The 25,855-nt window shown below is 41.6% G+C and overlaps 1 protein-coding gene across 12 annotated transcripts in view; it reads left to right on the top strand.

Annotated features, from left to right (window-relative positions):
* The window catches only part of lrrfip1b (leucine rich repeat (in FLII) interacting protein 1b), a 73,599-nt gene that overhangs the window by 9,554 nt on the left and 38,190 nt on the right, over window positions 1-25,855 (top strand). For 11 of the 12 annotated variants that reach the window (XM_037536416.1, XM_037536415.1, XM_037536411.1 and 8 more), the window contains exon 2: window positions 24,849-24,935. In XM_037536416.1, the coding sequence (XP_037392313.1) occupies window positions 24,849-24,935 (87 nt within the window). Of the gene's footprint in view, window positions 1-24,848; window positions 24,936-25,368; window positions 25,687-25,855 lie in introns of those variants that run through there. The other variant, XM_017714927.2, reaches the window with a different exon arrangement.

A 25,855-nucleotide genomic window follows, 5' to 3' on the forward strand; every position in this document is an offset into this window, starting at 1 on the left:
ATCAACATAGTAAAGGAGCTCATCTGTGATCCTGAGTTTAAAGCCAGTTTTTATTCAACTTAAACTTGGAACTAAGTTGTAAATAAATCTGAAACTGAAACTTTGCTTGTGTGTAAAAAGTGATTTCAGAGCCACTCGGTTCTCCCTGATGGAACCTGTTTACCTTCAGTGTTTTGTGCTTCTGATCATTTTAATAGACGTCAGCGTCACTAATTAATGACGTTCTATTAAAAGACTGGTTTACCAAGAGAGACGCTGGAGGACTTTCACCTGAAATGAGTTCATGAAGCCAGTCTGGTTATAAAAATGATAACAGGACATCAGAGCCAGAATTACTCTTTTAGTACTTTTACTTTATACTTAAGTACATTTGAAGGGAAATACTTTAGTACTTTTACTCAAGTGGAGGTCTAAAGGGAGGAACTTCTACTTTTACTGGAGGAATATTTTACCTTGGGGGTCTCGACTTTAACACGGTTTGTGTACTTCATCCACCACTGTTTCTTTACATGTAGCTCTTATAAGAGCAACATGCATGTTGTAAAGAAGTAACAGGCTTTCAGTGGCCTGCTCCATTTCTTAAAGTGAATGTTTAAGGCTGTGTAAATAATCTGCTAAATATCCACAGTCTGTGTGAGTGATCATTATTATGGGTTCTGCCCTTAAGAAGAACAAAAATAGACCTTGTTTTCCAGTGGAAGGCTGACAACAGGCCTCGCTAGCCTGAAGTTCATTTAGAAGCAAAGTTTATATGAGTCACGAAAGGATAGAAAAAACGCTCGGGAGGATGACAAATCACACTCAAGTGTGCTCGGTATTTTGATGAGTCCAAGGCTTTTGTGCTATAAATTGTACACACACTGACCTATTAGGCCTGGCTATGTACATGTTTGTAGAGAGGAACGTTAGACACGCAGTTAATGTAGTTAATATAGTGTAAAGTTTAGATGTGCCACAGAAGGATTGATGGTAAATCACATTCGAGTGCACTCAGTGTGCTTATGAATCCAAGGTTCTGTGCTATAAATAGTGTTTTAGATGAACGTTTAAGACGTAGCTTTTTATTTGTTCTGCAGAGTCAAGTATTAGCTGTATGAGATGCTTGCGTCTCCCCATATACACCATGTAAATAACCTCTTTCTAATCTTCAGAGATGTTTGACGCGGTTTTGCTTTTTATAAAATAATCTAATCTTCCATGTCATAAAATATTCCGCTAGCTGTCAGACACAGTACGTTTTCTAATAAGCATTAGACGTTTCATGCAGAATGGAAGAGCTCATGATTTATTAGTATGATAATCATATTCTAAATTCAGCAGAATAGTGAGGAAGGCTGGACGCTGGAAACGGACACTGTGTTAAATCTTATTCTTTGATTATGACTAACCATTTCTCCTCAAAGCCTCAAAGCACAACAGCTAGTCATAAGGTCAGCGGTCTTGATCAATGATGAGATATTGGTGTGGTCAAAGAAAGAAGCTGCCCGCGAATCAGACTTGGATACAACCAACAAGCATCAAAGTGTTTGTGAAAAGCAGCAAATAAAAGATTGAGGGCGAACATTTGTGAAATGTTCAAGTTCAACTGTGACTTTTGACACGTGAATCCGTATCTTAGACCAACAGCACCGATGCTTTGGCTGCATTGACCTCTGAATGGACAGCCTTTCATATTCAGCCCAAACCTCCAGCGCTGTTTTTGCAGAAGCCTTTCTTCCCCACTGGCTGTTAGTAGACACATCAAAGAGAGGCTGCCTGATACACCGTCAGCTGGACGGACGTATTATTGTATTTATTTTGTTGAGGTTTTACTGTTTGTGGTCTCCTGCATAACAGTGTGCAGCAGTGCTGCCAATATTTATCTGTCATAATGTTCACTTTCATGTTTCTAATGTTTGGGGTAGGTGAGTTAGCCTGCTTGCTAGCTGCTATGTTAGCTCCCTGGCTAACCATAGCTGCACACAAGTTACATGACTGCCTCCAACTTGCCTACAGTATTTGCTATAGATCAGTAGCCACATTTACATGCAGCCTAATAATCTGTTAATAATCCAACTAATAGCTCAATCAGAATACATTGCATCCACGCATACGCCCCAGTCAGGAAAGGCTAGTCCGATTGAGGCCATTCGGAATGCAGTTTTATATCCAGTGGGTAATCCTGTAAGTAATCTGTTAAATAGAAGAATAATATCCGTGTAAACGCCTGTATCCGATTACATTCCCTATCGGAAGGTTTCAGTCCGTTCTGCATGTGCGTCGCGTCACAGTGAGAGTTTATACCGTTCAACACGGCGGAGCAGAAGCTGGTCTGCAGAGGAGACGAAGTTCATGCTCTGATCTTTAAAAGACGGCGGTGGGACGGACGTCCAGCTTATGTGTCTCAGAACACGACGTCTTCCTCTCGGCCTTCTTTAATAAGGACGTGTGAAGGACGTTTTCCTGAATCTGACGTCATTTTAAAGCAGTTAAAAACACAAGCACTGCTCACTGCTGCTCATCTCACTCTGACTGGACTCGCGTGATGTTCGCTGTCATGGTAACGTCTACTCCACACATGCGTGTCATTTTGGATCAGATTACTTGTAGTGGGCATGTAAACGGAGGTTTTCATGTAGACAGTGTGTAGCATACACTCTTTGATTAAAAAATATTGTTTACTTTTGTGTTGCTGTTATTTGTAGTTAGTGGGTTCGCTAACTTGCTAACTGCACCATCGATCTTCCAGTCTAGCAGTTCCAGTTCCAGTCCAGTCACTAATATATTGCAAAGCTGCAAGTTTGTAGTGTTTTGAATACACGCTAATGTTTCAGATGGTATGTTTTTGTTGAAGTTTAGTTTTACTGGACATGAATAAGTGCACTCTGAGCAGTGGTATGCTGCTAGCTGTTAGCACTGGCAGAATTATCCGTTGCTACTCTATTCATCCACATGAAATATCGACAATGCCACTGTCTGTCTACCGTCATAGTGGGGACTTTGTGGTCCTTGGGGGTCCCGATGTGGTCACAGGGCAGTTATAAGAGTGATGCAGTGAAGACACATGCCTTGTCAAACAGAGAGAAAATAGTTTTGATGACTGCATGCAAGCTCTGCTGAACAGCGCCACCTACAGGCCACTAAAGACAGGCCACAGCCACAGTCTGAAGCTGTATAAACTCTGCCTGGTGAAAAAGCTGCTGTCAGAACAAAACCATGTATCTCCATTTTTGTTGTTTTTTGAGTTTTGACAGAATTTGAAAATACCTGCTATCGTTTACATTGTGTGTTAAAGGAATAGCTCAACATTACTTGGTGAAACATCTGGTTCCATTGATTTACATTAAAAGTCAAGTATTTTCCTCTCCCTCTCTCTCTCTCTCCTATATATATATATATATATATATATATATATATATATATATATATATATATATATATATATATATATTTAAGAAAATATGAATACCTATATAAATATAGATATAAACCTGTGTTAACACCATAAGCTAGTGGCAGTCTTTGCACTAGGCAAAGACACGCCACCACCTAGTGCCCCCTTGAGCCAAGGACCCCATGAAAATGCGTAAGGTACACTGTACATGTTAATGTTGAACAATCTGTTCTAATATATCTGTACCTTTTAAAAATATCTGTGATCTTCAGATTGTAAGATTATATACAAATAAGGTAATTTAATAAGGTTACTGATACTGTATGTTTAGAAAAATGGGGGAAAAAAATAAATGAACTTTCCATCCATCTATTTTCTAAGCCGCTTCTCCGTCAGGGTGGCGGGGGGTGCTGCAGCCTATCCCACCGGTCATCGGGCGGAAGGCAGGATACACCCTGGACAGGTCGCCAGTCCATCGCAGGGCAGACAGACAGACAGACATACACAGTCACTCACACCCAGGGGCAATGTAGCATGTCCAGTTGGCCTGACTGCATGTCTTTGGACTGTGGGAGGAAACCGGAGAACCCGGAGGAAACCCACGCAGATACGGGGAGAACATGCAGACTCCACACAGAGAGGACCCCGGTCACCCGGCCCGGGAAAAATGAACTAGAGTTTTTTTTTAAATATCGTCTATCGTTATCTTGAGCAAATAACTTTTAATTCAACAGACCATGAAAACGTGAAATCATCCTTTTTTAGCTCATGTCTTGAGCTAAACTACACTTCACTACACTGATGTTCTCATGGACTCCTAGTTATTCCTAATACCAATATTACTGCTATTAATATTAGTAGTATAATAACTCTGTAGGTAGTTTGACCAGAGGAGGACGGGTCCCCCCTGGTGAGCCTGGTTCCTCCCAAGGTTTCTTCCTCAGTTCTGAGGGAGTTTTTCCTTGCCACTGTTGCCCCTGGCTTGCCCACCGGGGGGGTTTCTGTACATTCTTACAGTCCTGTTAAAACTTTGTCTTTTCCGAAATTCTGTAAAGCTGCTTTGTGACAACATCCGTTGTAAAAAGCGCTACAAATAAATTAGATTTGATTTGATTTGATGTCTTGCCGTTGTAGAAAACCAGCCCTCAGCGACAGGAAACAGCTAGTAAAACTGTGCGGGAATAACAGCGGAGTATTAGTCACTTCTGCTAAAGTGGCAATATAAATGCAGCATAAGACATCGACATTGACTGTTGGCCAGAGTTAATCGGGAGCTGTGGGAGCTCTTTCTCTCAAGACTGGATTGTTCTTTGTTTCCTTACAGAAGCAGAAATTGCATCATGTCTTGATCTAAATTCAACGTTTGCCTTAGTCGCCATATGTGGAGCTCAGTGGAACATTTGACTAAATTCACATTCTTTTTTTTGGCTCTGTTGGCGCCCTAATTTCCCCACCGGTGACTCCCGTGGCGGGAAGTAGACGGTCATTAGGGTTGTGTGTGTGAGAACGAGGCCTTGTGTGATAGGTGTTGTTTTACACAGGGTGAGGCTTGCACAGGAAGAGGCGCAGTTTCGGCTGGCAACCGGGAGGGGACCGGGCTGACCTACTGGGGAGGGGGAACAGCTGTCGGAGAGAGAGCGAGAGAGCATGTTTAGCCCCTGCCCCACTGTTGCTGTAGAGGATTGGCCAGCCTCTGCCCACTGACCTGCATCTGTTAAGCCTCTATCCAGCGTCAACAACATCCTGCACTAATCGCCAGTCCAGGAAACGGCGTAACGTACATCTCTTTGGCAGGCCACCCATTCCTCAGTTTAGCTCCTTGGACACATGCGATGTTTCCACACTCTCCTCACAGGTTTGGACTGTTAGTGAGAATAAAGGTGGGCGATAGTAACTGAAGTTTATATCGCGATGTTTTCCACTGTCTGGATAATATATTTATACCATGAGCCTTTCAAAGTAAACAAATGTTATAAGGATCTTTTTTAATCTCAGAACAGAAAAAGGCAGTGTTTACAACTGAAATGCTTGCGATTCTTTGTGTTTTCTACCTGTAGCTACGCACTTAACTTGCGTAACAGTATCCAGAGTGTGGTAAACATCCTTATCATGGAACGACAACATACCCGTATCGCTTATTCCACCAGTTTACCTCCCACACCGTCAGGTAGCGCCTGAGCATCACTTTCGTGCCAGACATGCAGGGTCAGCAGTGTTAATGGACCAGTGTGTATGCATGCGCATGTTGTCGGGGGGCTTGGGGGGGGTTTGGGTTGACAGTAAGACTGTGATTAAGTCGCTGGGTAGACTGAGGTGCCGGGGAGGGAGGAAGCGATGCATTATGGGGCTTTGCTGCGTTTAGAGCGGATTAGTCTGGAGCTCTCAAGTGGGGGGGGTGGTGTGTTTGTGCTTTGTGTTTGTGTGTTTGTGTGTGTGTGTGTGTGCTCCCTATGTACACCTAAATCCTCTCCACTCCCCCCCACCGAGCACACAGCATGCTGCATTTAGACTGTAATAGCAGTCAAAACAATTTTGCGTTTCATTGGGCCATCTAATGTTTATTGTTTGGTAATCATGATCACATTAATAGCATTTACAGTATTGATATTGACATGACTTTCAATGTAAATAATCCCTCAAACTACACACACATCTTTTAAGCCGCTTCTCCTTCTGGGTCGTGGGGTGGGGGTTGGGGGGTGGTTGCTGGACCCCATCCCAGCGGTCATCGGATGGAAGGCAGGATACACCCTGGACAGGTTACCAGTCCATTGCAGAGCAGCCAGACACATTCACAGTCAGGGGCAATTTAGTGTGTCCAGTTGGCCTGACTGCACGTCCACGCGGGCACAGGGAGAACATGCACACTCCTCACAGAAAGGACCCTGGTCATCCGGCCGGGGAGTCGAACCCAGGCTCTACTTGCTGTGAGATGACCACGCTAACCACTGCGCCGCCCCGCCTTCAACCTAATTACTAAATATTTTATCGCAAGATTTTTCCTGTGATCATCCAGCAAATGTAAATCACTTTGTCCGAATTCAACTCTGGCCTAAAAAAAAAGTTCCACGTAGGACTGCAAGCTACCGAGTTCCGGATCCTTCAGGTGGACAAGGCGCAGCTTTGTTAGTGATGCGGCTTCAGATTTACACCAGCAGTTGAATCTTTAAGATAAGAAAGGACAAATGCTAAGCTTCTGTAGACACTAGCTGATGTTAACTTACTTGCCTATTTATAACAAAATGTATGTAATTTTGTAAGTTTTTGTCTAAAACCAGTGAGTTTGTGAAACGTTAGTTGTCTGACATCAAACGAGGTAAATTCACTAAATAATGTTGAAAGTTTTAGACCATTTAATCTGTTCCAGCATAGTGCAAAATGAACTTGAGTCTGTTGCTTCTGAAGCTTTTTCTGCAGTGAATCCTGCAGTGTCCTCCTCAAATATCAGCACCTTAATACGAGCAAAGCAGGCTATAAAAATATTCTTTATTGCTGATCTTCTAGATTTTTCATTCAAAATCAACAGAAATCTAACTTTAAGTACAATGATTTTAAAAATGTAAACGGAAGTGAATATTTTTCTTAGATCTGTGTGCCACAATTGTTGGCACCCCGTTATTTAATGCTTTAATATGAAACAGGTTTTCAGATACTTTTAATTTTGTTATGTCATTTGTATGTTTTTGTAAAAAAAACTCACATTTTTATACTTTGTACTTACTAAATGTGAACAAAAAAGTATATCACTGCTGTCAGAAGAAAACCTTGTATCTCCAAAATGTTAACTTCACCGGAAAAGGAAAAAACCTGCTTCACTTTTAATGGAAGTCAATGGAAGTCAATGGAACCAGACGTCTTTCCAAGTCAATCTAGCGGAAAGAACTGAACATTAAAACATATGAAACACCACATTCATGGCCCAGTTTATTAATTTCTTACTGTATTTATTTAACTGTTGTGTGACAGCGGTAGAACATTCGAGTTCTTATCACTATAACGTCATGTTATCTTGCGATAACACGCTCCCTCTCATGTTCTGTCGTTTAAATGCAGAGCTTGCTCTGCTTGCTGTCCTGGTTGTGAGTTGTGAGTCAGCTGTGAGTGAATGGCTAGGCTTCTTCTCCTGCCCCATCGAATGAGTAGAAGGTTCTGTTGTCACCAAAGTAGCAGTTTTTCAGTTTTATCTATGATATCAAACACATATCACTGATATTTAAAAACGGACTGATTTTTATGATCATCCTTGTCTTACTGTTATTGCCCAGGCAACTTGCATTTCCAAGAGAACATCTAAACAAGCTCCCAGCCACACTCTCAGTCTAAACTGGCTGTGGACCGCGGCCTTGTTTGCTTTGGACCTTCAGCACACTCTCAGCTTGAGCTCACCGTCTCCACAACCAGCCAGAGCACAGAGGGCTCCTAAAAAAGAGCACTTGCTGGGCTGCAGCCACAACTGACTCACTGCCCTTACTTCCAGTTCTCTCTGTGCAATAAGGAGTATGAGGCTTACCAAATGTTTCCATGGTAGGAGTTCTCTCACTGAGCCGATGGCAGGGTTATACGAAGGCAGAACTGTGGCCTGGTTATTGAATTCCCTGATTGAGAGGAGAGTATTTTAAGCTGCAGCGAAGGCCTGAGAAGAACACGTTGGGAAATGAAGATAATTCACATGTTGTTCCACAGCTTAACAGTGTGTTGTCTATGTTATGTTTCCTGAGACATTGGCTAATGGTGGAAAGATGTACACACACACACACACACACACACACACTTGCACAGACACACCCAAGCCAATTCCTCCCTGCACTCCTGGTTGAAAGTGCTTTTAATCATTGCTACTTGTTCTGAGAAGATCAAAAACGAAGTGGTGCAGTCTATTAATCAAAGAGTTGGCGGTGGGACGAAACAAGTTTTCAGATACATAATGATTTTTTTTTTGACTTTGTACTTATGAACAAAAAAGTATATCGCTGCTGTCGGAATCTCCAAAATAAAAACACAAAACCTGCTTCACTTTTAATGGAAGTCCATGGAACCAGAGTCTTTTGGTCCACTCATCATGAGATTTACACACGATGTAAAGGACAGCAGGCTTTTTCAAATGATGTCAAAAGCTGAAAAATTTCTTCAGACAGCAGCGATATATTTACAGTAAACTGAAAAAAGTTATGCAGTGAACAGTCATCAACGACTTGCCCCAGGGGTGTGTGCCCAGGCCTGGTCCTGAAAATCTACCACCCTGAAAAATCTCTGGGACCAGGACTGACAGGGGGGTCCTACACAAAACAGAAGCATGTCTATAATTATATCTTGTCAGCCAAGAAGACGATAGATAGAACAATGGATAGATAGAACGATGAATGGATGGATAGATAGATAGATAGATAGATAGATAGATAGAGAGATAGATAGATAGATAGAAGTTTATTGATCCTGCAGTGTGTCCGTAGCAACACATATTACAACAATTGCACATAAACTTACATATGCCGTGCAGAAAAATAGGAAAAAGAAATAAATCTAGACAGAAATTAAAGTACAAGAGAAATAAAATTATATCTATTTGCATATTCCCATGATTTGTTGTATTTCCATGATAGCAAGCACTGAGTAGTATGAGGTAAACTAAAAGCGCATATTATAGACATAAACTTACTCGGAGTTGCGTCAATATTCAAGTGTAAAGTGCACAGTGAAAGTGTCGTTACTGTAGTAGTTATGATGTTTTACACAGCGTGCATTAATCAGAGAGGAGATACAGTGATGTGGCTCAGCACAGTTCAGACAGCAGGAGATCAGTACCGTCTCTGCAGTGAGGAGACTCGTAAGATGGACATTTCAACAAGACGGCAACCCTAACACAGCCAAAGTAACTCATGACGTAATTCCAGAAAAGATGATGAAGATGAATAGACGACATTGCCAATCTTTAATATTGTTGGAAAGTTATGGAGGATCTGACATTGCGAGTCCATCAGAGGGACCTACCAGCCTTGGGGAATTGGAGGTTTGCCATGAAGAATGAATATTGAACCACAACACTGCAAAAAGCTGAATACCTCTTAGCGTAGACTTCTTGATTATATCCAAAGTGTAAGTTTGAACTTGATATATTCGCTGGACGTATAGTAAGGAAGAGAAACAAAGGTGACTGAATGTTTGTCAGCTCACAGCAGAAAATGGGCAAACATTATGTCGCAGTGGTGATAAGATTTCCCAGGAGATGATGATTTTGAATCTGGACGATGCCAACAGTTCAGTACAGTGCATGTAGTAAAGCACAGTACATTCCTTCATGTTCTGGTCAGTCTCACACTGACCAGTTTTAAATATATTTAAAAACTCCTAGTTTGGCACATCTGCCTGAGTTAGTGAAGCAGTCGGGAGCTTCGGAATGTAAGAATAAGCTGGACATGTTTAAAGCTGCAATACAACTCTGAAGGAGAATCATCAGGAGCAAAACAAGTGAAGAATCAGTAAAATGTTATTGCTCCATTTAGTCAAAGCCTTTTGGTCTGTGTTATAAATATATTACTGTTTTCTGTTTTTAAAGCAAAGTTGAGTTATTGCGGCTTTCCGCCTTTGGCCCTGTAGTGTACACTGAGCTGCCAGCTTAACGTGTAGTCTAACACACAGATACAGAGACCATATACACAGATGTGTGCTTGGTAGGTTGCAGCGCAATGAGCCATCCTCTATCCCAGCCATCATTGGAAAGAGACCACCATAAGACCACCACTAACCAGATATTACTTACAGACCGCTCCCAGCTACAGCAGTGGCGTCATAATGGTAGCAGCATGACTGTGTGGTGTATTAAGACGCTGCAGCCTTGCTGGAATGTTTTAAACACCATGTACACTTACTGGACACACCTTTCTTGTTGGCAAGAGGAAAAGATCTAAAATGACTTTGAAAGAGGGTCATGGATAGGAGGAGCTTCGGTCATGAAGACTGGCTAGTTTTTAAATAGGAAAGTACAGTCCATCTACAGCTACACTTAGAGGGATACTATAGTAGGATCGTAGTGCACCGACCTCATCATAAAGAATAATGAACAGTTCAGTGTTGTAAAAAACACAGGCATGTGTTCATCATTGTGGCATGTGGAATCACCATTCACCATATTTAACACAAGTGGGTGAGTGCATGTGTGGACTTCACCAATGGTACAGTCGTGAATGCTTTAGGGCACACACACACACACACACACACACACACACACACACACACACACACACACACACTTTCTAAGCCGATTCTCCCTCAGGGTGCTGGAGCCTATCCCAGCGGTCATTGGGCGGAAGGCAGGATACACCCTGGACAAGTCACCAGTTCATCGCTGGGCAGACAGACATACACATTCACACCTAGGGGCAATTTAGCATGTCCAATCAGCCTGACTCCATGTTTTTGGACTGTGGAGGAAACCGGAGAACACTCACGGAGATTACATGCAAACTCCACACAGAAAGGACCCTGGTCGCCCAGGCGGGGAATCGAACCCAGGCCCTTCTACAAGAGGGGCCTGGGTTTGATTCCCCTGGCTACCACATCACCCTGCTTCAGGGCAGAGGGCTTTAATTAAAATTCAGTAAGGTCCAGTCAAAGAACATTTCCTCAAGGAAAGGCCTGCAACATCAAAATGTCTAATTTGCATCATGATCATGTAAACTGAAGTAGCCGAGTAGGAATATCAGCATCTTACACAGTCGACAACTGAAAATCAAATCAAATAAAGTACAATTCAGTGACATTTCAATAATGTTTATTGTCAGTTTCCTCTTTTTAGAGCAAACCATGTAAAGTATTCTGGCTCACGTTCTTCTCCGATTGCTGTTTGTCCTCGTCCCTCTCTTGAGTGTGCGCCACTCATTCTAGTCTCAGTGCTCAACGTAATGCATAGATCTGATTGGCTGGGTAGTGTCATGTGTGATTTTTACAATGCATGTGATTGGTCTGTGAGTTCCCCTGGCCTCCAAAGCTACCGTAAATGCTAGAAAAGTTACGCAGATTAAAACAAGACCACCCCATCAAAATTAAATAACTCTACATAGTTTATCGGTTATAGGTCCAGGTTCACATAGGACAAGGTCCTATGGTCCAGACTTGGACCGCTGTCCACCTATTAGTGACCTACATTTACATTTACATTTACAGCATTTAGCAGACGCTCTTATCCAGAGCGACTTACAAGAAGTGCTTTAGACCTCTGCTTTAGGGGGTTGTTTGCTGGCTACTTGTCCCCTTACAGCAGAAGTCTTCAACCTGGTTGTCAGGGCCCCCTAGATGTTCCACATTTTTTGCTTCATGCCTTTGCATTGTGAGTTAGTTTGGAGAAAAAAACATGGGCCATCTGGGAGGCCCTGATGACCACTTAGAAGATCACTGCAAATCAGTGCAGTGTTATTCTGACTGATCAGCTTTATCCTAGGATGAATATTTCTGTCTTGATGGAAGGGCTCTTTACCAGGGTGACAATGAAAATGTTTTTAATTATATACTGTGGTCGTCACAGTCAGGGTGCCAGTTGAGATTTTGGAACATGTTAGACTCCACCACCGTCATCAAAACACCAACTGGGGGAATGGAAGAACAGTGATCCATCCCTCCAGCACTATTCCAAAGACTTGTAGAATCAAAGTCAAGGTGCATTGATACTTTACTTTTAATGCAAGTCAATGGAACCAGAATTTTTTCCAAGTCATTTTGGGTCATTTCTTTAAGCCCATTCATCATGAAATTTACATACAATGTAAAGGATGACAGGGATTTTTAAATTATATCAAAAACTGAAAAACAACAAAAATGGAGATATGAGGTTTTCTTCGGACAGCAATGATATGTAGAGAAAATATAGAGAATACGTAAAGAATTCTTACCTATAATCTAAACTTCATACAGATAAGCTCCATGTGTCTCTAACTGTGACCTTGCAAAGCTGACATTCTCTACTTTTAGCACCACTTCTTCTCCCTGCTTCTTAAATCCAAGTCACAAAAGCCTGATCTCTTTCCTGGCACTCGCTGAGGCTGTGAGTTCCCGCTGGTTCCACAGGGAGGCCTGCGAGCTCTGTGTCCTGCCCTTGCCAAGGAGTGCAAGAACATCTGGCTGGCTGGCCTGGACTGCAGACGCTGCTGATGCCTGCTTTTAGCCAGGCTCCCTATCATCTCCCAGAATCCCTGCACATCTCCTGTCCCTCTAACAGCACTGAGCGGTGGCCTGTTTTTACAGGGCGGTCTTTAAGAAAACCAGAAAGGCAACAATAAAGCCCAAAATAAAGCTCTCCCAGCAATGGCAACCCTCCATCGAAGAAAACGCACAGATGCTGGAGTGTTTTTTCTCTCTCTCTTTTTTCAGCATGTGTGACGTGGCTCTGTCGCTGGGTTATATAGAGCTATAAGAGTAGAGAAGAAAATCCTGTACATCACTTTTGTAAAAACACCTCTGAGAAATATAGAGTGAGTCTATAGAAAAATCTTTAATGTCGAGCAACTTCCCTTGGTTATTCTTTTCTTTAAAAAAAATGTTATCGCTGTCTATCGCATCTAAGACAGAACACACTGACAAAAAAATGATAGCATCTCCATCACGGTTATGGTTTTCCTTTGCTAAGATGGTTTAATGTCTTCAGTATTCTACTGGTACCTGCTGCCTTCTGTAATGTTCTGTAGTTATAATTGGGCCAAAACACTTGATCGTCATATGACTTTATTGTTCATGTACATTAATTAATTGGGTAAATAGTTTTAATCTTGCCCTGCGATGGACTGGCGACCTGTCCAGAGTGTATCTTGACTTCTGCCCGATGACCGCTGGGATAGGCTCCAGCACCCCCTGCCGTGACCCTGAGGGAGAAGCGGCTTAGAAAGTGTGTGTGTGTGTGTGTGAGAGAGAGAGAGTTTTAGTCTTAATTTATTGTTTATTTATAAATGTATTTGTTTTATCAACAAAAAAATGGTGTGCCTCAAGCTAGGCTTGGGCGATATCTAAAAATATTTAGCATAATAGAGAACTTTTTCTCCAGGTTAGAGTTAACTTAGCTGATCTGTGCTGATTTTCAGTTGTTTTAGCTCGTTTTCTAACTGCAGTGAATCACTATGAGGTGAGCTGAAGTTCTAAAGCATGTCAACATCTGTATTCAATTAGTAAATAAAAGGGGAATTTGTGGGGAACAGCTAGCATATCACTCTGTACCAGAGAGAAATAACTGGCAGTTTAACAAACTTTTAGTAATATATATATATTATATATGTATATATATATATATTTTTTTTTAAAAGCCATTCAAACAACTGATATGTCACACTTTTTTAAACCCAGGCTTTTCTGCAAGGAAGCAAACAAACAGGCTCTCAGTTGAATAAATGAGACCATGCCAGCTAGCCTGCTTGCCAGAGCTACTGGAAAATTCTTCAAATTGCTAAAAGCATGTGTGGCTTATAGAGGTGGGGGAACAATCGATACAGCATATCATGATATTTTGCATAGCAATATTGTCGATACACGGACACCAAGTATAGATATTTTATTATATATTACAAATACGAATTGATCTTTTTAGCAACTTAATAATAGAATCAACTGCTTTTTCAGTCGACTAGATGTGCTTAGTTTCTTTTCTGGTGAGTTTAGCCGAGGTGACAGTCAGCGGAGGCGCCATATGACACATGCAATTTGCAAGGAGCAGCAGTTACAGCAGTTCAGAACTCTTTAGTGGTCACCTAATTTATTGTTTTACAGGGTTGGGTAACAGAGAGTCTCTTGTTTGAAATTTCAGCGTTGTATTTGCCAGTTAATACTTAGCTGTTCCACCTTAAATGGTGCACTCATTACATTCTGGTGCTTGAGGCCAGAAATAATTGCTGCACGATTTAAGGTGGAACGGGAAAATTTGAACAAGAGCATGGCGAACAAGAAGCTCACTTTCGGTTTGTTGTTGGCAAAACCAACAATAGTTACTAAAGCCAACAGTGGCTAGTATAGTGTAGTATGGTGTAGACTGGGGTTCAATCCCTGCCTGGATAAACACCCTGCACTATACCAATAAGAGTCCTTGGGCAAGACTCCCAACACTGCCTTCACCTACCTGTGCAAAAAAATTTTAAATTATAAGTCGCTCTGGATAAAAATGCCAAATGCCATAAATGCAAACAATAAATCAACGTCAGCTTGACGAAGTTACCTTCCATTTCAGAGTGATCTAAGAAAATGCATCATCCATCACCTGCTTCATTTGCAAAGACCTGCATCCATACAATGTTGTGGAAAACCAAGGCTTTTCTCACACGCCCAAGACTTGTTGTTTTTCACCGACACAGTCGTAGTCGTACCCGAGCTCGACAGAGAGGTGAAGCTTAAACTTGAGGAATGTTTGAGTACAGTAGAAAGGACTGCATTGACCTTCAATGTGTGGACGCTGAGGGCAGGGGATTCCTATATCACCATAACAGCGCAGAGGGCTGGTGACTGCTGTCTCACATTCTCCAAACTAGAGCAGTTCATGAAAGTTACCCCACGGCAGACATTGCAGACCTCCTACAGAGAGGTTGGGTCATTGTATTTGCAGTTGAAAAGGTAATAAATCACAGCATACTGCACACTGTTTAAAACTGCAATAATATCAGATCGTGTTTTTTAAGTATCGTGATAGCATCGTATCATGGGGCCTTTGGGGATTCCCAGCCCTTAGGGCTTATTAGTTCAGCGCATGCTTCAGTATGAAGCGGTTTTGAGCAGTAGCCTATAAAAACCTTCAGCCCTCCAGCGTTGAATGACAAGGGTTCACCAGAAAGCTGTTTTCTTTTTGAAGATGATGGTCAAAAAGATGGTGTTTCTGTTCTCTGACACTGCCCATTACTGAGTCCGATCAGGGTTGCCGCAGCGCAGAATCAGCATTTCAATGCAACTTTTGCAGTTTTCAAATAAATATTTGAAACCTGTGATCCATAAATGGATATTAAGTTTTCTTAAAAAGCCAAATACATAAATACAGTTCATGCTATAGTGCAGCAAAGAGTTTTTGCCGTATTCTTAATAAATTGAAATATATCGTTTTCATTGTTATAGAAAATCCAAATATTTGAGATAGTATCCAATGGAATACTCGAAAAGGAAAGTACAAAGTACAGACAAGACATGGCTGGAAACTATACCATAATCAAAGTGTTCGAATAAACCCTCTGCTAGCCTAAAACATGTTAGGCTGCATAAGCTGCAACTAATTCAGCTGTCATTTGTTTTCCTCTGATATCTGATCCAGCAGTAATGGGTCTTGGATCAGTCCCATATTTGGCAGTGACCTGTGTTTTGGTGGGTCTGTTGAGCATGTTCAGTCACACACGTTAGGTCACTTAGGGGTGGATGATCCTACCAAGCAGATATCAGGGTGCCCATATGGCCACTCTTGAAAACATGGCAATTTCTAGGAGAGTCTTAGTTGTTGTGTCTGGCAGATTATAGAGTTATATGAGTTTTAATAAGCTGTAATGCATGCCGTGCTCCACACTTATCCCATGTTTCTGATCTGGTTCCTTTGCCCCTGGCTGGAACGCTGCGCTCATGTGGTTGCGTTTAGGCCATAATGGGGCTTCACTAATGCAGGTTTTCAGCAGCCGTATCCACATGGAGGCTCTTGTCGATTATCACATTTTCCTGTCCTGTGATTAGGTCTTCACCTTGTTTACCCTTTTGCTCCAGTTGTCTGTAAGCATCTTTGGCCTAATACGGATTTTACCCTTTAGAAGTTGCTATAAAACCATGGCGTAATTCGCTGTTACTTATTTCTCACTGGAGAAAAGAGAGAAATTCTGCTGGAATTGCAGATTCTAAAACTTTTTGATGGACAGATAATTGTACATAATTGTATATAAGTGCTAAATTATTTGAATAGTATAGTAAAATTAAAGAATTACTCCAAGAATAGTTCTAAGGGGTGCCACCTCTTCAGCTCCCCGAGACCACCGGTGGGTCCAAACCGCACTCGGTCATGTTCTCCATAACGTTCATATTCCATAAGCTCCATTCAGAAGCTGGGCGTCGTGTGAGGCTGTAGCTCTTCTCTCCAGTCTAATAGACGGTGACGTCATTTTAAACCCTTATAATAAAAGAAGCTGAACTTTGTTTTTCTACTGAAAGTCGACCCGTTTTTCCCCAAATCTGGGCTCTAAACTATAAACAGACGGCGTCTCTTCAGTGATCTGATCTGGAAACATCACTTTTAGAAAACAACACAAAGAGCGTCGGAGATTTTTGGCTTTCAGCTGTAAATTGTAAGCATGTAGTGACACGTGTAGATCATAGCACACGTTTTCTGTTCATTTGAGGGGAACACAAAACTTTTACAAATAAATAAATAAATAAATAAAATAAAAAATCTGCATTTATTTCATGCAGTTACTGAAAAAATTTGCCTTAAAAAATTCAGATGGACGAATCAAAATATACCCTGGAGCATAAGAGGTTAACACACATACATATGAACCAGCACAGTTCATAAAGCTGAATTTCAATGCTTTGCATTGTTGCAATATTTGTTATTCTTTGAGCCGAAATAGTGAAGCAGGCAGGCTTTCTGTGTAAAAATAAGGGATTGTGCCTTTAAGCCATAAATAGGCCCTGCTGGCGTTCACATGCTCTTTGTGTTATGATTTATAGGCCGCTTTCCTGCTTCTGTAGTCATTTTTCTCTTCTTTGGCCTTATGAGCACAAAGCTGCTGCTGCATGGGAAACTGCCTGTGCTGTGTGATTGTAAATGAGCGCTCCCTCGGCTGCCACGCTGTTGACAGGCTGGTCAGTGGATGTGAGCCGGCCTGACAGAATCTAGGCCACAGGCCTGTCTCTGGCCCTCTCTGGAATGAGTTGTGACTGGCCGAGACAAAGGAGCCGGAGTGGTCTTCGAAAAGCATGTGCGTGCTTCACACTGCAAGCTTGTTGGCCTCAGCAAAGGTCTTAAAGAATCAGTCTGATCACATACAGTGAGGGAAATGAGCTTTCAGGCACTTTTGTTGTTGTTATTCAGTATATTTCACATACACATCGATTTACACAGTGTATTTTTACTATGTATGGAATAGAAAAGTATGCATTCAACAGCATTAGTAAAGAAATAAACATGTTTACAAACTAAATTAGTAAGAAAAAAGTATTCAGGCACCACAAATGCGTAATTTAGTGCTTTGTTGAAAAGCATTTTTTGGTAGTTACAGCTTCAAGACATCTAACATGAGAAGTAATTGTGCTTCAACTTTGGCGCTTTCATCTTCAGTTCTCCGAGGTTAAGATAATTGTTCTGTTGAACTCACAGTTTCAAAATACTTCATAAAATTTCAGTGGAATCCAAGTCAGGAGATCGACTAGGCCAAGCAAGCACTTTCACCTTTTAATAAACCTGTCGAATTGGTTTGTTTGAATATTTGGGATCATTGTCTTGTTGATATATCCAGTGCTGGACAGTAACTGAGTAAATGTAATTAGTTTCTGTACTTTAGTATTTTTGGTGTATCTGTACTGAAGTTTCTCCGTTCTGGGCGACTTTCTCCTTTCACTCCACTACATTTCAGAGTCTAATATCCGACTTTTTCCTCCTACATTTTGAGAAATCTGTCATTCCTTTTGGTTTCTGTGTGTATAAAAACGTAACATGTCAAAACGAAAGAAGCGCAAAGCCAGAGCACCAATCAGGGCCCAGCGGTCACTTTGTTTAGAGCTGGTTTTGACCTGTTGGTCATACCGACCCAGTGCAGCACGCGGTTCAACGTCAGCGCAGCAGCGTAAAACTTTGGGAGAGTCTGTTCAACATAAATGATGAACTAACCTAACTTTGTGTAAATAGAGCACAATATAGAAATATGTCCACATATGCAGTCGAGACTGACGCGGCTTTTTTCTGAATTTCTACAAACACCATTTCATTTTATAGTAAATGAGTTTGGGCTGGTTTATGTTTATGAACAGACGCCTACAGATCAACATAGTAAAGGAGCTCATCTGTGATCCTGAGTTTAAAGCCAGTTTTTATTCAACTTAAACTTGGAACTAAGTTGTAAATAAATCTGAAACTGAAACTTTGCTTGTGTGTAAAAAGTGATTTCAGAGCCACTCGGTTCTCCCTGATGGAAACTGTTTACCTTCAGTGTTTTGTGCTTCTGATCATTTTAATAGACGTCAGCGTCACTAATTAATGACGTTCTATTAAAAGACTGGTTTACCAAGAGAGACGCTGGAGGACTTTCACCTGAAATGAGTTCATGAAGCCAGTCTGGTTATAAAAATGATAACAGGACATCAGAGCCAGAATTACTCTTTTAGTACTTTTATTTTATACTTAAGTACATTTGAAGGGAAATACTTTAGTACTTTTACTCAAGTGGAGGTCTAAAGGGAGGAACTTCTACTTTTACTGAAGGAATATTTTACCTTGGGGGTCTCGACTTTAACTCAGGTACATGATTTGTACTTCATCCACCGCTGGAAATATCCAGATTCTTTTCTTGGCCCGTGAGATTAAATACTTCTGATGTCCCAGAACATCACTCCATTCTTATTTCCTTCAATGATGTGTAATGCCCCAGTACTGTTTGCAGAGGAGCAGCCCTCTATCTTGATCCTCTGTACTTCACTGTGGGTTTGAATTACTGAGTTACTGCTGTTTTTCTTCCATCTGAGCAGAGTACATTGTTCCAAAACAGCTCTGATTTGTCTAAACGCTCGTGTGGGTCTTTTAGACCCGCATCTCTGTGCTTCTTGTGTAGCAGGGGAGCTTTGTGTAGGGTGTGGGACGTGACTGTAATGCGGGTAATTACTTATTGTTCTGTGTGTAATTGTTGTTACTGCTGCTTTCAGGTCATCTTGCAAAAATGCTTTTGAACATAGTCAAGTACTAAGTGATACTTTTTAAATTCCACAAACGGGGAAATTCTACCTCCGCATTTAACCCTTCCGTGAAAAACACCACATACACACTAGTGAATACACGCACACACACTAGGGGGCAGTGATCACACTTGCCTGGAGTGGTGGGGAGCTCTATCCACAGCACCCATGGAGCAGTTGGGGGTTAGGTGTCTTGCTCAAGGACACCTCAGTCACGGACTGTCGGCTCTGGGGATTGAACTGGCAACCTTCCGGTCACAGGGCCGGTTCCCTGACCTCCAGCCCACGACTGCCCCAAGTCCTGTATATAAATGTATAAAGCAAACATGTTAACGGATGAAATTAAAACTTTATTAAGTTTACTTTGTTTGGTGGTGTGTGAGACGGCACCTGATAGGTGGTCCTGGTCCTTGCACAAAGACCAATTAGCATAATTGTGGACAGTTTCACTTGACAGTGATCTTAACTTGGCTTAAATTTGGTGAGTGGCGCACCAAATGAGTGGCGCAACCATCTAAGCGCTGGACCCGTCGTCAGGAGGTCGCGAGTCCGATCCCTGGTGACGCTGCAGCCGTCCGTAGCCGGGAGTCCAAGAGAGCACAATTGGCATCGCTCTCTCTGGGTGGGTATGATGGCCCCCCTTCTCCACCCATCACTCAGCACGATACCAGTCAGCGCAGGCGTCTGTTAGCTGACGTAACAGATCTGGCAGTTGGCGCTTTCCTCTAAACGCATTCGGCCGTCCAATGACGTTGCGTGAGCGGCAGTTCGAAAAGATGCAGTGGAGCTTCACAGGTATGTGCCTTCACCCTTCTGGCACTGATAGTATCGTGTGATTGGGGGAGTCCTAACTAGCCGGTGGAATTGAAGATGATTAAATTGGGGAGAAAATTGCATAAAAATCCCCAATAAATAAATAAATAAATAAAATCAAATGAATTGGAGCTCAACTGATTAACAAAAGAAAGGTAGAGGTGCTCTTTTTCAGTAATACTCAAGAAAGACACACATTTTCTAAATACGATCAAAAAATGTAAAAACTTACATTGAACTAAAAATGTATTTAAAAACTTAAGCATTGCTACATCTGTTGAAAACAGGCCTACTTGCGTCCTCCAGTGGTGCTGCTGTAGTCTCTTAAGTGAGATATTCTGGTCTTAAGAATAGGAAAACCGCCTTCTTGATGACGTATCTTGAAGATGCAAGGATTAAAAAAAAAACACAACTACTTTGACTGCTTTAGAGTGGGTTTTTAGGGACAGGCTGTTTGGAAATGTATTTTTCTTTCCTGTTAGCTGGCAAATGCAAAAAGAGAGGCACATAGTTAATGTTACTTCTTGGAAGCCGAATACTGCAGCTAAATAACTGTATCATCAAATTATCATGACTATGGAGAGAATGGAAAACACAAAGGACAGACATGACTGTCAGATTGAGGACAACAGCTAAGATAAGATAAGAAAAGACAGCTACCTGGCTGTCCGGGGATCTTCACTCCGTTTGGCCTATTTTCTCTGGCTGAAGGGGTCTGGCTGAAGGGGTCTGGCTGAAGGGGTCTGGCTGAAGGAGTCTGGCTGTCTCTGGCATTCACTTGGTTTTAAATAAAGAGAGATCGCTGTTCCTGACTTTGCTTGATGACTGAGATAAGAGCTCACTTGTATTTATGAGCCAGTAGCTCTGTGGCTGGGCTAGCAGTCAGGACTGGACATATCGGGGATTCATAAGGGCTGAATCAGAGTCTCGTCAGCCTGCAGAGAGACTTACCACTCTGCAATGTCTTCCAGGATTTTCGAACGCTAGAGGGCGCTCTCAAAATGAATGGGTTAAGATGGAGCATCTGAGCAAAATCTAATTTTATAAATGCTTAAATATTTTTAATGTGAAATAATGAAATCATTCCCTGAACACAGAGCAGCATAAAACACTTTATCACCCCTGTTATATTTTTAAGAGCTTTTAAACTCGAGTTATATGAGTGTAAAACAGCGCCTCATGCACGTTTGTGACGTCAGTGAGTGCAAACAGCCAGTGTGCTGCTCCGCTCGCCCATCAATCATCCCGCTCTAGCAGTAAAGCCCGCCTCCTGCTGCCCGAAACCCGTTTGCTGTAGAAAAAAGTTAATATATGCATATCTTTGTTTCCTTCTACTGTCTAAAATGAAAAGAAAGTTCTGGTTCAGTGATTTTCATTTTTAAGCTCCATTCACTCCCAGTCATTGAGGACTCACTCATGGGCGCCTTCTGCTGTTGAGCAGGCCTGTTTTTGATATAATGCGGGGGATAGGAAGCGGCCAGGCTCCTCATAGACTGGCTCTGTCTTTCATGACGTCTGTGAACGCAAGCAGCCAATGAGCTGCTCCGCTCGCCAACCAATCAGCACTCAGTAGCAGTAATGTTAGCACACTGCTGACCAAAACCCGTTTGCTGTAGAACAAATCAAATCAAATTTATTTGTAGCACTTTTTACAACAGATGTTGTCACAAAGCAGCTTTACAGAATTTCGAGAAGTTTCAACAGAACTGTAAGAATGTACAGAAACACCCCCCCCCAGCTGGTCTGAAGTGGGTAGCAGGAGAGCTCAACAGTCGGTCGTCCTTCAGTGTCCAGCCGGACATGTGGGTGATTGTATACTCGGAAAGAAAGCAAGGAGATGGAATTAGATTTATTCTATCCATTTGTACATAAACATAGAACAAACGTTAATATGTTTAATATATATAATATTATTATATAATAATATTTTAGCTTTTCGTTTGTAGCCATTGTGCTCCATTCACTCCCATTCATTGAGGACTCGCTCGCGGGCGCCTTCTGCTGTTCAGCAGTCTTGTTTTCAATATCATAGGAGGAAATAGTGGCCAGGCTCCACATGAAATGGCTCTGGTTGTATGAAGTATTTGCCCAATGCTTGCTGTGTGTTGTAAAAAAACAATGCTGAAGGACACAGCGCTGCGCTACACAACACTTATTAGCACAGCAATTAACGCAAACTCTAGTTTTAGGCCACAACGCCCTTTGAAGTACAGTAATGAAGTTCAATCGCTCGAGTGTTGTGTTTTCCACCCCTGTGGAGAACCTTATGTACAACAGAGTCAATGGCAGCCTTTTAGCACAAGGTTTCCTTTGCTTGTGGCCAAAGGAGCATTTAGCAAAGGCTGAATGCAGAGACTTCATTAGGTAACTCTCTGTGCCCAGAATCCCCCCCACCCCACCCCACCACCCACCACCATGTGCCCGGGTCACTCAGACTAACTGATGAGAACTCAGGTGGGAAAATGAGGTAGTACTCTGTATTATTACCATAGATGTCCAGTATGTTACTGAACAGTGTTGCTAAGGCTAGTCAGGCCGATTGTGTTGTTTGTCCAGTTTGAAGAATTGCTTGGTCATTCATATCTTTGCTTAGTGGGAAAAGAGCTGGAAAACACTGCCCCCTGCTGGTAAACAGTCTGGTAGGTTTTTCGGGGCTTTAGCAATAAAGGTAAGCTTGTATGTTTCTCCACAAGCTGCTGCTTCTGTGACTTTCCGTGTATGTTTCAGAGTTTACTCAGGGTCTTGGAAACTAGAGGAATGGTCTTGTTTTTAGCTACTGTCAAAACGCCACACATAGAAATGGAGCATTATTAGCCTCAAATCTTCAAAGGAAATGGCAGCATGTGAGCGATGAGGGAGCTGTTCCTTCCTGCGTGTGTGTGTGTGTGTGTGTGTGTGTGGACTGTATAGTGTTGGTCTATTCAGGAGTGAAGAACACTTGCACTGTAATTCATTAAAAGGAGAAAGACAGTGGACAGTTGCAGTGGTACAACATGAGACATGAGCGTTTTCAGTTTTGCATGTAATCATTAGCATAATATTTAAATCTATCTATCTATCTATCTATCTATCTATCTATCTATCTATCTATCTATCTATCTATCTATCTATCTATCTATCTATGTTAAATAAATTCAGCAAAGAAACAGGAATTGTGCCCATTAGGATGTGAAGTATATATGGATCAATGACAAATAAGGTTTTCGAAAAATTACAATTTTTAAAAATCTTATTAAAAAAGAATTTTTATTTTCCTAATATAGTTGGTGTTGTCAAAGACTTTAATGGCCTGCCTCAGTTTTGTGCTGGTCTGGTTGCACAGGTTGTGCCACCTGACTTTTCAGATTAAACAGACATCTGTTTAGGCACCTGTAGAAAACATGGTCCTTGAACGTGGATTTAAATAAATGAACATTATTGTAATAATTACACATTTTCATTGTTTTCCTGAGGTCAGACCACCTGACATGATAAACTTAACCATTCTAATCAAGATCCAAAAAAAAAATAATTTTTTCTTAAATTGGTGAAAAGGCTGCTGACCTTGGTACCACACTAGGAAGGTCACTCTGGGTCCCCTTTATGATGTAATAAAAATAAAGTAATTTAAAGAATAAAGTTCTTTCATCTTGGTCGTGCTGCCGGACATTAAAAAAACGTAAGAACTTCTAATAAAATCAGGCCAAACTATTTTATTTATAATTTTATATAACTTTTTTTTGATAGTTTAGTTAATCAACATACGTGGTTGGACAGTTGTACCACCTGACTTTTTAAAAATTTATGGAGGCAAAAAGAAACTACACGTAATTTTATATGAACGCAGTGAAAGTAGTTTCACATAAAAGAGGTACTGTTGAATAATTTGATAAATGTCACGTATTTCTTATATTATTTTGGGGGAAATGATGGCTGCATTTCATGTCACGTCAGTAAACCTTAAAGAAGTTCAGGTTTCCCTGTACAGTCTACAATATTAACCGTTATTAATAGTGCTGCTTCTACTGCATATGGCATTTATGGAATCCTCTACGTAGGACTTGAAGATCATTGCATCTTCTGCAAATGGCTTGCAGTCATTGCCTTTAGCTCACTCAGTGGTCAGGTCCTGCGGACAGCAGTGGACGGAACCTTTATCTGTGTGTTAATGAGGCTAGGAAATGACTTCAGCCTGGGGAATGCTTCTTGATTGCTAAATCAAAGCTGCCTGTCTTGAATGGATTCATCATGGCTAGGCTTTTATAACCAATCCAGAACTTTGACGGTATCAGTTTCACTGAGATTTCTCGGCATGATTAGGCAACGTGGTGCCAGAGTGCTCTAGTTTGTTCAGGGTTTCTGAGCCCGTTATGGCCTTTATCAGTTTGACTGACCATCAAACTGGCATTTATACGAAACAATGGGTTGCGTGATGAGATTAAGCTAATGGGACGGTTAATCATAGAGGATGTGTGAATAGTCCAGTTACGTTGCAGTACAAAAAGCAGCTTCTGGAAGGAAGGTCACTGGTTACTTTTGGTCTGTCACAGATCAGAGCAGACGAGCTACAGACTAGTAGCCTTACCTCCAGCCTTAACTCTCTCATTTACAATGGTAAATATCTGTTTGGAACTGTTGCCTAGGTAACAAGTACATAGTAAACAAGCACTGTTTATCTAATGTAGAGTGTTTTGTATTGTTCTTGATGCGAGTCTGCTTTGAGAACTTCGAGGATGCTTTGTAAGCCATGTCCTGTGATTCTGAGAGATTTGAGAGATTCGTCATGTTTCTCTTTATGTTTCTGTGCTAGGCGGAGGCAAGATTGGCAGCTAAACGGGCGGCTCGGGCAGAAGCTCGGGAGATCCGCATGAAGGAGCTGGAGAGGCAGCAGAAAGAGGTGAGACCACCACTATGGCTTCCACTTTGAAACATCTGTAAGGGAGCGCAACACTGTAGTTATAGTAGTGGTTCACTCAAGAATGCATTTCGTGACCAGAGCTCATTTGTCAGTTTTAGTCATTTTTATTGTGCTGTGTTCATCTTAACCAACTTCAGACGATCCTGAAGAGTTTCTGGGGGTGGTTTTGATTAAAATAGGCATTCGTCTGATTCAGCACGCAAAGATTTGAGTCAAAACAATGCAGGCCGGTCTTTGATTAGGTTGATGGTTCACCAGTGTGTTTTTAGCATTGCAAGCAAAGTCACTACAGACTACAGTCCGTAACTGTAGAACTACAGAGTGCAGCTATACAGTAAGTGGAGCTGATAAACTGGACAGTGTACATATATAATAATTATATAATATATAATGTACATATTACCAAACCTGCAACTGTAGCTAGACATGTTTAGACCTGGCGTGCTCTTAAAAAAAGCCTCAGGATTACAGATTACATCTCAAAACTGATCCAGACACAGTCCTGTAAGGGTTAAAGCTCTTTTAAAGGCTCTAAAGTGGATTAGTGGGTCAAAGCATTGGGGGAAGTTGGTGTGAACTTTCTGGAGTTAGCATTTCAGATGAGCTGGACTGTGAATAGGGCACTCTGAATGCGGGGCAGGAGTATCCTTCCAAAGTTTCAGGCCTTTGAAGAAAGCTATACTAAACTGAACAGTAGGCTATGTGTGCAACGCCTTGTCTGATCTGGAAGGTAAGTTGGAGAATGACTCTAGATTTAGGATTTAACCGTGTAAACTTTGTTTAGATGTGAGCTTGCTGCTGCGTAGCATTTGCCTGGATTTAGCATTTAGCAGCTGGTTTTGAAAATGACCTAGTTTAAACTGGGTAAAGTACACGAACAAAGCTTGGGGTTTTAATTT

Source organism: Pygocentrus nattereri, chromosome 30 (assembly GCF_015220715.1).
Source record: "Pygocentrus nattereri isolate fPygNat1 chromosome 30, fPygNat1.pri, whole genome shotgun sequence".
NCBI lineage: Eukaryota > Metazoa > Chordata > Actinopteri > Characiformes > Serrasalmidae > Pygocentrus > Pygocentrus nattereri.